The 13,201-nt window shown below is 42.0% G+C and overlaps 1 protein-coding gene across 1 annotated transcript in view; it reads left to right on the top strand.

Annotated features, from left to right (window-relative positions):
• The window catches only part of LOC124791989 (facilitated trehalose transporter Tret1-2 homolog), a 336,711-nt gene extending 328,435 nt beyond the window's left edge, over window positions 1-8,276 (top strand). Inside the window, exon 6 of the mRNA XM_047257902.1 lies at window positions 6,007-8,276. Within this exon, the coding sequence (XP_047113858.1) occupies window positions 6,007-6,537 (531 nt within the window). The 3' untranslated portion in view covers window positions 6,538-8,276. The remainder of the gene's footprint in view (window positions 1-6,006) is intronic.
• The last annotated feature ends 4,925 nt before the right edge of the window (window positions 8,277-13,201 follow it).

The raw sequence follows: 13,201 nt of genomic DNA, 5'->3' as shown, positions 1-13,201 counted from the left end.
GAATTTTGGGAGAGTGGCAGCAGCCGGACTAGCGAATAATTGCTGTATGGGTAGACTGCCGTTAATACGTTTGGGGCTGTGCCGTCACCTTGTAGCACGGACTTCTAATGAACGGCGTCGCATTGTGTTCAGCGATAAGTAGTCGTTCTGCACTACCTGAGACGACCGTCGTCGGCGAATGTGGCGGCGACTTGGGGAGAGATTCAACTCTTGTTGTGTTTTGGAGAGGCACAGAGGTGTTACTCTTGGCGTCATGGTGTGGAAAACAATAGGTTCTGATCTGAGTTCACGGCTGTTAATACTGAGGAAACTCTGACTGCACAACGATACGTCACGGACATGGTGCTTCCTCATGTGTTACCTCTCATGAGATAGTGCCGAGGTGCGCTTTTTCAACATGTTAGTGCTCGTCCACACGTGGCGTGCATCTCTATGAAATATCTTCATGAAGCTGAGATACTATCGCGGCCAGAGAGATCCCAATATCTGTACCCGACGTAAGATGTGGGAACGAATACGGGCATCAACTCCGTCCTAGTATCAGTATCCAGAAAACCAAGAATCAGTTACAACAGTTGTGCGCCGACTAGCCCCAGTGGAGGATACAACGGCTTCGTGGCAGTCTTCGTACCGAATAAGCGTATGCACGCAGACCAGGGGGGATCAAAGTCATACTCATTATTGGGCTCATACTCCCAAGTCCTTTAAACATTGACTCGATACTGTAATAACATGTGATACCCTCTCACAATCTGCGAAGTTTTGTTTCGTTTCTTCCTCTCTTTCTGGGTGCTTCAATTTTTGTCGGCCAGTGGAAACAGAATTTAAGCAAAGTTTGCATTTCAAATATATTTGTACAAAATGGGGCAATAGTTCATATTGAACTCAGTGCTGACTCGTAACCACACACTGGCAAACCGGCTCGTTTGCGGACACATGTTTGCTTTTATTATCTCGTTCATTCTCCCACGTCTGAGTACGCCGTTACTTATGATACACCCGTATACAAACTATACCGCAGCTGCTAGCGTCAGAAATGAGAAAGCAGTATGAAGTTCTGGCCCGGGCGGTATCACCATCGCGTTTACGATCGAGAAACGCAGAAGAGAGTTAGCAACAGCGTACACTACAGGGCTCTAAAAAGCACAATCCCACGCTGCCCTACATTACACAACATCACACAGCAACCAGCGCTTTTTAACTATACTCCACGCACATACTGACAGCATTATTTCGTATAAATAACCTACCTATGGACAGCGGACGCTTTAATTTTGAAGCTCTATATTTTCGTAAAAATTTAATGCAGTGTGCCTTTTTTTTAAATGTGTTGTCTCGTTCACACAATTATTCTGACACCTTTTAAAATCAAATCTCATACACGGAACAAGTCTCCTGAAACTTCTCTTCCTAACCTAGAAGTTCAGTTCCCCGCAAAAAATATACTGAAGTTTCCTAAAGGTCGGTATCTTGTAACAATCACAGCATAACATAAAATCTGATAGCACAATTATCCTTATCGTCAGCGTGATATTTATTATATGCTCTTTTGTTCTTCTTTGGAGTAGGTACTTGAACCCCACATCGCTCAACATCGTGTCGTCGTCGTCGTCCCTCGTAATTTGCGCTTCGTGGAGTTGCTCAACTTTGTTTAAGACATTGCTTGCACGTTCTGTCACCTTCCCCGTCAGGTCGTCACATTCATTGTCAACCAATCTCAATGACATTAATAGCAACAGCAAGCTGTTGCGCCCGGCAGCGAAGGAAATTTTCAGGATCGCTTTTCACGGTTGTACTGCTGAGTCATGACGTGCGCCTCTTTGAAGTAGAGCGTGCTGTACCTAGGCAGGGGTACCAAGTTAGTTTCCGGTGTGAAAAGGTCTACGACTCACTGTATCGAGTAAAAGGTAGATCCGGTCACGTACACTGGTAGCGCACGTCTACCGAGACAGCAGTAAAATATTCAAAAATTACACATAAAAATGTGCTGCATATTTTAGGTAATAATGATTGGAGTATTGGATGAAATACCGAGCTGAATTACATGGAGGTTTACATCAAAATAAGGTGATGGCATTTAATAAGTATTATTTGGCTTTTCCTGTCTCGAGCATAGTGCTATTTAAGCATATTCTTCATCAGACGCGTTACCTTAATAGTAAAACATTATCGGTGGTGATTAGAGGTTTCGCGAGTTTTGTTGCGAACTAATCTTCCCACTCGTTAACATGGCTTACAGAAAAAAAAATCTTTGTGCCACTTTCAATACTCACTCTTTTCGGTTTTCTGAAGTCCACAGTTCATTTAATTGCGTTTGGTAGCTCTGTACAAGACTATTTCAATTTGTAAAACTTTGTTGTTGCTAACTTAACACAAATTTTAATGTTTCTTTATTTACTCTGCATTCCAGCTGTGTTGTCGTTCGCTTTCCATAAAGTTTTGTGAAATTAGAGTGAAGTGAATAACCTGACTGCACTTAAAGGAGAAGTGGGCTTCTCAGAAATGGAAAAAGGAAAGTAGTGAAAGTGAAATCAAAATTTTGCATCAAGCAGAAAAGCCAGTGTACACCAAAGCACGTGAAAAGCGAGCAGAAAACGCCAATCATAACTGATGAAGCCTTAACACTAAAGCGAAACGCGAATGTGAAAATCTCTCCTAATTTTTAGTACGCTTAAGACGAGAAAAGCCAAATAAGACATGAAATGTAACATATGCTGCGGAAGATGCAAAGCTGAATGAATATATGTAGTATCATTTACTTTACTTAGAACAGCTGAGTTGAAAAGCGGTTTATAGCTCATGGGAAAAAAATATTTACTCCAGACACAAGACGTTAACATCGGGCTGTACCGCTTATAGCCTAGTTAATGGCTTCATTTCGGCAAGAAAGATTGTCCGCAAGGTTCTTCAGGTATGCCATATTCAGCTGATGCCATTCATTGATGATTATATCGTGCAGAGCTAGTAAATTGCGGGGATGTTGATCGCTACCTTTCACTAGCCGTTACAAATGTCCATTGCCTGCAATTCCCTTCACAAAGTTTGCTTAAATACTGGTTGAGTTAGATTGTCACTGAGAAAGCATGACAGTCGTTTTCGATTCCTGTCGGTTAGGATGCTTACTACTATTATTATCACCGTGCACCATTTCCTACATAAACGTTGGATAGTCCACGTCGATTTACCAACAGACTGGGCAACTTTACGGCTTGGTTATGGACACGGACAAAGACGATAGCTCCTCTCTATCACTTTGTTACATCTCCATGTCTACTCATCTTACTGCGCTTATTGCGTACAAACGACTGGCACAAACACACCACTTCACTGCTGTGACTTAACATCACATCACTGCTTGGGACTAGTTCTACACCATTTACAGGGCCCCAGAACTACCAGTGTTCTCTTTTAAAAGGGTGACCACTATTTGGTCTGGTGATGTCATTATTGATACTATATGAGGGATCTGCAGTGTATGTAGTGTGTATGTTCAAGTTTGGCCTCAGGGAAAAAGAAGCTCAGAACTCAAGTATCAATACTCCCAAGAATTTCGATGCATCCCTGAAAAATTCTTGAGAAAAATCGATTTAGTAGACTTCTGAAGAACTTAAACTTTCGAAAATTAAGGCGATTGTCACGACATGCCGCGTTGCTCACGCTATTGCATTATCAAATAGTTACTGAGCAATCAATGGATCGCTGGTTCGAATCTCGTAATAGTCTTTCCTTTTCGTCTTTTTTTCCCAGTTCGATCTTGTGACTCGTTCCATTTGATATCGCTTTCCAAAGTTACATCTAAGTATGTAATTGATATGACTGTCAGGCCGCTGATACTGTATTCGAACATTACAAGACTGTTTTTATTACTCATCTGTATTAACTACATTTAGAGCAAGCTGCTATTCATCATACCAAATACAAAGTCTCTCTAAGTTATCATGTATCCTCCCGCAGTTCCTCTACAACGCTTTTCAGTGCACTACAGCATCATCAGCAAACAGTCAGCGACCGTTGCTCACCCCACCCATCAGATAGTTTATGTACAGGGTGATCAAAAAGTCAGTATAAATTTGAAAACTTAATAAACCACGGAATAATGTAGATAGAGAGGTAAAAATAGACACACATGCTAGGAATGACATGGGGTTTTATTAGAACCAAAAAAACATAATTCACAAAATGTACGACAGATGGCGCGTGAAAGATCTCTTGAGCGCGTCGTTTGGTGATGATCGTGTGCTCAGCAGCCACTTTCGTCATGCTTGGCCTCCCAGGTCCGCAGACTTCAGTCTGTGCGATTATTGGCTTTGGGATTACCTGAAGTCGCAAGTGTATCGTGATCGATCGACATCTCTAGGGATGCTGAAAGACAACATCCGACGTCAATGCCCCACCATAACTCCGGACATGCTTCACAGTGCTGTTCACGACATTATTCCTCGACTACAGCTGTTGTTGAGGAATGATGGTAGACATATTGAGCATTTCCTGTAAAGAACATCGTCTTTGATTTGTCTTACTTTGTTATGCTAATTATTGCTATTCTGATCAGATGAAGCGCCATCTGTCAGACATTTTTTGAACTTTTGTATTTTTTTTGTTCTAATAAAACCCCATGTCATTCCAAGCACGTGTGTCAATTTGTACCTCTCTATCTACATTGTTGTTGTTGTTGTGGTCTTTAGTCTAGAGACTGGTTTGATGCAGCTCTCCATGCTACTCTATTCTGTGCAAGGTTCTTCATCTCCCAGTACCCACTGCAACCTAAATCCTTCTGAATCTGTTTAGTGTATTCATCTCTTGGTCTCCCTCTACGATTTTTACCCTCCACGCTGCCCTCCAACACTAAATTGGTGATCCCTTCATGCCTCAGAACATGTCCTACCAACCGATCCCTTCTTCTAGTCAAGTTGTGCCACAAGCTCCTCTTCTCCCCAATCCTATTCAATACCTCCTCATTAGTTATATGATCTACCCATCTAATCTTCAGCATTCTTCTGTAACACCACATTTCGAAAGCTTTTATTCTCTTCTTGACCAAACTAGTTACTGTCCATGTTTCACTTCCATACATGGCTACACTCCATACAAATACTTTCAGAAACGTCTTCCTGACACTTAAATCTATACTCAATGTTGATAAATTTCTCTTCTTCAGAAACGCTTTCCTTGCCATTGCCAGTCTACATTTTATATCCTCTCTACTTCGACCATCATCAGTTATTTTGCTCCCCAAGTAGCAAAACTCCTTTACTACTTTAAGTGTCTCATTTCCTAATCTAATTCCCTCAGCATCACCCAACTTAATTCGACTACAGTCCATTATCCTCGTTCTGCTTTTGTTGATGTTCATCTTATATCCTCCTTTCAAGACACTGTCCATTCCATTCAACTGCTCTTCCAAGTCCTTTGCTGTCTCTGACAGAATTACAATGTCATCGGCGAACCTCAAAGTTTTTATTTCTTCTCCATGGATTTTAATACCTACTCCGAACTTTTCTTTTGTTTCCTTCACTGCTTGCTCAATATACAGATTGAATAACATCGGGGAGGGGCTACAACCCTGTCACATTATTCTGTGATTTATTCAGTTTTCAAATTTATATTGACGTTTTGATCACCTGGTATATAAATGTGAAAAGCGCTCCTCGCACACTTTGCTGCGGCACTCCTGACAATAGTCTTGTCGCTGAGGAACATTAACAGTCCAGGTTAAAGTATTGGGTTCTGCTATTTAAGAAGTCTGGGAGCCGCTTACGTACCTGGGAACGTAATCCGTATGCTCGGAAATACATTAACAATCTGCACTACAGCACCGCATGAAACATTTTCCGGAAATGTAGGAGTATGGAATCTGCCTGTTGATCTTCGTTCATGGTTTTCCTGTATAACGTCTGAGAAAAGGTCAAGCTGAGATCACACTAGCGATGTTCTCTAAATCTGTCCTGATTTGTGGGCATAGGCTTTCCTGCCTCAAGGATATTTATTGTACGCATGCTGTTGCAGGCGGTGATGGGGTGCGCGCTGGTGGGTCTGGGGTGCTACTTGTTCTACCGCGACGACGTGGACAACGCGCGCGACACGCTGCTGGGCTGGCTGCCCATGGCGGCCATCCTGGTGTACATCGTTGCCAACTCGATGGGCTTGGGCCCCGTGTCGGGGCTGGCGCTGGGAGAGCTGGCACCGCAGCGCCACCGCAGCGTCGTCAGCTCGTTCACCGGCGCCCTCTCCTGGCTGTCCGCCTTCGTCATCACCAAGACCTTCCTGGACCTGCGCTCCTGTCTGCACCTGCACGGCGCCGTCTGGGCCTACGGCGCCGTCTGCTTCGTCGGCGTCGTCTTCGTCTGGCTCTTCGTCCCCGAGACGCGCGCCATCACACCCTACGAGATAGAGACGCTCTTCCGCTCCAAGGACGACTCGGACTCTTCTGTGGAGAGCGACAGCAGGGGCGTGGCCAACGGCATCTTCGTCATCGAGACCGCCGGGAACCTCCAGACGGTGATCGTCGACGGAGACAAGAAGACGTCACTCCACTAGACGTCCAGACTGGAAATCTGTCGCGAGTGCAATGCGCGGGTCACGATATTTGAAAGTACTCTTCGTGCATCGTGTTTGCATCCTGTGGCAGACATTCCTGCAACTCCGCTGTTACCAGCTGTCAGTGCGAGAGACAATCTCTGACGGTTATAATGTTCCTATGTGTTATTTTAAAAATTAACGTCCGTTTCTGCCTCATCAGTGCAAGTTGCTTGACGCTAACAAGGTTGCGACTCAAGTCCACAATTGGTCATCAGAGAGGATAAAAGCTGCTATTACCTCACTGACAGTGTGTGGAACATCGTGCAGTGTGTGTATTCCTTAACTCCACTACACTCCAACATAAATGGAGCTACGGACTCCACTTTAATGTCCATTACACTGTACTAACTAATGAGACTATGCTAGAAAACAGGTATTATACTATGTTCTGATATATGCAACATGTTGAATTTGCATATTCAGTGGTCTCAGGCATACAAAACTTATTTTAGATGGAGATATTATAGAAGAACAATCTTGTTCTGTTGACTGATAAGCGATTTATCATTAAAAGGCTTGTGGAAGGAACAAGGTCTTCATGCGAAATTTAACTTGACGAAGTATTTCTGATGAAATATGCAGGTTTCTCATTTCTGTTGCTCCATCAGACAATTCTCTGCAGGCGAGGCATTTAACTTTGTTTTTCATTTTCGCTGCCTTATACAATCAAAAATTCAACAGCAAAGCAAACTTCATTTTGTCACAAACAAACGCATTGCATGTGCTTACAAACCGTGTGTAGTCCTCCGTCTGTATGAGAAAAGGAATACGTAGTTAACAGTCATCTGTCAGCTTCTGCCGTATTCCGGTAGATACCCATTTTCTTTTCTTCAAGCGTAATGTGAGACGTTCCCATTCTAGCCAGAAGTAGCAGATAACTGAGAAATGGCGTTCAAATAAAATATCCGCTATTGGCGTTCGAATTCCAAGTGTCTCCATCGTCACTGACATCAAACTTGAAACTGTTGCTCATACACCCCAAGCAGCTTCTAATGAAGCACCCATAGCTTCATGGCCCAGGGCTACCTCCGTTTAGATGGTATGAGACGACTAGCCGCTGTTTAAAGATTTCTGTATTCCTTATAAAATGCCAGTCTCCTTTCTCTTCTTTGTAAGTCGCTTGCATCACACGCATCTGCTATTCAGTACTCCACAGAATGGTTACTCTCATATTTCAGATATTCCTCACACTGGTGTGTGATTAAAAGGACAGTCGGCAATAGCGAGTTATGAATATGGAAGGAAGGAGTAATGGTTTCTTAACGTACTTGGCCTTGTGATATTTTGTTCACCGAAGGAAGTTTTATTTATTACGACCTGCGTAAATTAACACAGCAGCAGGAAGACAATCGAGGTGATGCTGTGGCATGTAAGTTAACAACGTCAGTGTGATCTCCACCAAGAGCTGCAGCAGGTGGGACACTGAAAACGATCCTTCCTACGTCTTACAGTGGACTCGGTCTCAGTGTCGGAAACCAGTAGAAGCTGTGATGTTAGCGGACTTAATGTGACGTCACAAAGAGGTGCGCTGGAAGCTCCTTGTGCAAATGATATGTGATACCGGAACTATGAACTCATCTATAACACTGCAGACATTTTTAATCAGTTAAGAATTTATTCATTATTATACACTGTATTGTTGTGATTTCTATTAAATAAGTCAATTATATTACATTAAAATTTGTTATAGAAATTTATTTTTTTATTGTATCACTGTTGCATCATTAAACCACTAGAAAATCTGTACATGGAAATGACTGATATTCAGCGGGACCACCGTAAGATGTCTACCCAGAGGCTAGGAGAAATAAAGACTTGATTTTAGCGTCCAATTGACGACGAGATCGATAGAGACAGGCCGTTACGTCCAGATTCGTGAAAATGACAGTTGTCACTATATGAAGCCACTCACAGCTTTTAAATACACTTCATTTGTCCAGAAATATAATTCACCGTGCCTCAACTACGTGCAAAACAAAGATAATCAATCCCCTGCTACGAAATGAGAATCAGCAGTCAAAGTCACAGGGGCACCTTACAGGTTGCCTAGCCTCTTCTATTTTCTTAATATTTATAGGATTTCAAAGTCAATGCACAAGCATAAAGTCCCTAAAGCTGTTCGACGCAATTCCCAAAAAAAAAAAAACTAAAAAACGTCGCCTTTGAAAATAATGAGATTTCCGACCGCTGTTGACTACAAAATATTTCGAGCTTATGAACACAATGAAGAGGTAATTGAGTGTTTGTAGATATCATAGAGTCCTGGTTAAAATCTTAATAGTAGCAATACTTCTGAAACTTTTATTTAAATTCCATAGTCTTTAACAAATGGAAATATTAATTAACAACTATTGAAACATTATTTTTTTAATAAAAATCTTTCTATTTTAATTACAAAATAAAATTGTGAACATTCATGACACATTAGCATTGGTACAAAAATACGAAACATGAAATGTCAAATAAAATAATTTCTTATTTGTTGAGATTGAACAGTGTTACTGATGTACGTAAATTTTCATTTCACAGTAAGGTACTTCGTATGTCCATCAAATTTTAATTTGTTATGCGATTATTAATTAAAAATAGAAAGCTGTTAGTTTATTTAAAAACGTAATTCAGTATCAGTTAGTTAATATTTAAATTGTTAACAGATAAGAAATTTAAGTAAACGTGAAATAAGTTGGTAACATACACTAATTACAATAATTCACTGAGAAACAATTTATGGTAAATCACAAAAAGAAAAATACTAAAGAAAATTTTGGTACCAGTTAAAGAGTTAACGCAAAACAAAGACGTTGTAGTAGCGAACTTCATACACATACTGAAAAAGCTACAGACATGATTATGAAAAGATGAATGGTCACTACAAAAGGGCGAATACTAACAGACTGACAAAAGACTTCATTTGTCTTGGTAAGTGAAAAATGGACAACACATGGTGCAAAAAAATTGTAAGGCACATAGACGAGCTCATAATTACTCCACAAGATATAGAGGAACGACTGTCACTCAGAAATAAATCGCAAATTCCAAAATTTTTCATGAAAAAGCCAAGAAGAAGACGAGAACCACTTGTACAGAAGAAAGAAACACTGAGAAATGATGAGAGAAATGCGGAAGAGTAAATATCGTCCCTAATGGCTCATATGTAAAAGAAGGAAAGTTAATTCCGACAACTTCACATTATTAGGCTTTTAGGCTACGCAATCAGCTACCGGCAACTACCTTCATTGCAAACAGCCTCGCCTCGATGACAGCGACCATACCAAGTCCTTTCTTTTTTGCATCGCTGAACTCTTCAGGTTTGGTCGCCGGTTGTGGAAATGTATGTACGCCATTTAGATGATGATTTGATAGCATCTGAATTAATGACCGTGAACGAGCATTTCCGTAAATAACACGCCTTTCTCTATCTGTATATGCATACCGAGTGTCGCTCCCAAGAGTCGTCAGTTGCATTTTCTCTGATGTTTCGACAGATACCTGCAATTTCGTTTTTGCAATATGTAACTGAAGTCAGCCCAAACAAATATTGCTCATCACGTCTTTCGTTCGACGCACAATGTCGAGGGAAAGCGTCGGTTTGTTTCTCATCAAAAACAAAATTATTTTTAAAGTGGCTTTTTACTTGCCCATTCGATAGCGCGGTCCGAAATTAGTCCAGTATGATATTTGTTTTAGCAATAGGTATTAACAGGGACCGTAAAAGACGGAGAATGACCCGTGCTACAACGGCGACCGGGCGGTGCTGCTATATGGCCCTAGCAGCCAGTGCCCGAGGGCAGCAATGTCGCTGGAGTACTCGTTATTCTTCGAGTTTTACGTAATACACATAGGTAAAACGAATATCGCACTAGACTGATTTGCTATTACTATCGAATGTACACGTAAAATTCCACTTTAAAAATCATGTTGTTTGCAAGGGGAAACAAACTATCGCATGAAAGACTGGATGAGGAGTATTTTTTGGCATGATTCCAGCTACACACTGAAAAAACGAAATTGCAAATATCTGCCGAAAAACCAGAGAAACTGTGACTGACGAGTCTTAGGAGGGACACTTTCATATATACACATAATCGCTGACGTCCAAATTCGTATGGTCCCTGTGTGAGCTGTAGCCATGTATTTGTAACATTCGCTGTTAATCTGGAGGAGGTTAGCTTTGTGACTTGGTACTTTGAAATAACCTCTCGCCAGCTACAAATTTACTACTACTTTGTAATGTCGACTACCGTTCTCCTGAATGAAAGGTCATAACAGGAATTTCAATCCCCTTTCTTCTAAAAACAAGCTTACTGCCTCAGCTTCCTCGTCAACATCTCTGATGTCATGGAAAAAACCAAGAGGGTTGCTAAACATATTAAGTTGAGAAACCAAAGACATCGATAACAACAACAAAATATGAGCGTCGTAATTTTCGTTTATCTGAAATAAACTTCTATCCATCCTGTGCAAGGAATGAAGGGGAAAGATCGATAAACCATTTTCGGTTTTCGCCGAGTATTGCAGGGTAGGTTGCGCTGAGAAATAATTATTGATAAAAAAAGTTCGATCCGTTGCGCCATATCCTAATTAATTAGCATTGAAGTTAGCCAATGTGGTCGTTGCAGGTGCAAATTCAAGCGGCCTAGCAGATACAACTAGCGTCGGTTGTTCGTATAGCGTAGGTGATACTGTATGAGACTGCTCAGCCATTGCCGCGGGTTCGTTTCTTACTAGCGTCCCATATCAAGATTTTGCATTGCTCCTTTGTTCTGTCTTAAGGTACCAAACGACGAACACATTTGGCGACACTGTCTCTGGGAGGCCGCTTGAATTTGCGTGCGCAACTGTCTGCTTGGATAACTTCAATACCAATTAACTCGGAAACGGCAGCAACGTATCGATTTCTTTCTTAACAATTATTTCTCAGCACAACCTACACTGCGGCACCCTTACAAGCTTTCCAGAATGTTTCTGGCCACCCTGTATATACAGACTATTCCCATGATGATGACACAAACTTTCAGTGATGGAGTAGAGCAAATACATCAGTTGGAGATATGAAATCCTCGTCCGGACATGACAGTTGAAATCTACAAGTGAAAACTGGAAAATTTCAGATTTTCCTGTCATGCGCTGACGACGATAAAAATCCAAGCAAATATATTGTCATAACAATTCGTTTAGCCGCACAGTGCTGTATAATTGCAACAGTTGTTCAGATTGGAAGCCCCTAGCTGATTGACCGACGGAAATGGGGAGTGTTACACCATGGAGCACCAGCACGATGTTTACCACACTCGGTGGAGATGATCGTGTTTACCATGGAGCACCAGCACGATGTTTACCACACTCGGTGGAGATGATCGTGTTTACCATGGAGCACAAGCACGATGTTCACCACACTCGGTGGAGATGATCATCACGTAACGGGTACTAAATGGTTAAACTACCATTCCATTTGTATCTGGAGTCCCTCATAAACATCAGTACGAGGTGTGACCCTTTTTGGAAACTCTTCCGAGCTCGAATACAATCTTGTTGTTAGCTGTTGTGGCATGGACGTAAGCAGCCTCTGAATGTCATCCTAAGGAATTTCTTGCCATGCCTGAAATAGCATGCTGTGTCAGCTAGAGGCTGGTAAAAAAGCGTAGGACTTTTCATCGTGTCTCAGACATGCTCTGTGGTTGACAAAACAGGGGAGGTGCAGGCAGGTCAAGGCTCTGTAAAGTCTCGAAGGCTTTTGTGTTGTGAACTACAGTGTACGGCTTTGCATCGTGCTGAAGTATGACATTTGGCACCCTCGTCATGAAGGGTATGACAACAGGGTTCATCATTCTTGTCACATACCGACTAGCATTCAGCCTCCCTTCAGCAGTTACCGAAACAGTCCTGCTGTCGTAGCCTTAACCCACACTGCGATTCCAGGATTTGGAGAGAAATTGGAGTCTCGAGTCCCTGCTTCCTGTAATCTTTCACTATGTCGTCTACGGACACGTTGATATCGATCTGACCGCCACACACACAGAAGTGAGACTTTACCTGATACAGAGTTTTCCTAAGCTCATTTCGTGACCACACGTTCTGCAACATTGCACTACAGTCAACAGTCTGACCGATCTGTCGGTATGATGCTCGCATGGCCCACATATCAATCATCTGACTTCTCTTAAAGTCCGAAAGATGGTAGTAATCTACAAGTACATGTCCTCTGGGCATACTGTGTTGAGATCTTCATCCGAAAATTTCCAGGCGCGTTGGACGCGCTCAAAAACCATAACGTAATATGCCTGTAGGAATGGCTTTTTTTTTTTACTGAAAATACTGTAGCGAAGCACGTGCACGGATGAAAGTTTAATCAAGTTATTTGGAGTATCAGTCAAGCTGCGTTCGGTAAACGTGTTCATTGTGAACTACATCTCATTTCCGTCAGTGTGTGTAGGCGTGACGTCGTCGTAGTAAGCTCTGTCGATCCATTCGAACAACCCTAGTGTTATTGTAACGATCTCACAGTCAGCTACGATGAGCTCTGCAGTCTCAACAGGTGTCTTGTACATGCAACTCCTACAAGACCGCAACAGAACAAATTAAGTCGAGTCAGATCACTTGAACGAGCTACCCATGAAACAGA

This window comes from Schistocerca piceifrons, chromosome 1 (assembly GCF_021461385.2).
Source record: "Schistocerca piceifrons isolate TAMUIC-IGC-003096 chromosome 1, iqSchPice1.1, whole genome shotgun sequence".
Lineage (NCBI taxonomy): Eukaryota > Metazoa > Arthropoda > Insecta > Orthoptera > Acrididae > Schistocerca > Schistocerca piceifrons.
The sequence above is the reverse complement of the archived record's forward strand: the minus strand, read 5'-3'. Positions and strand labels throughout refer to the sequence as shown.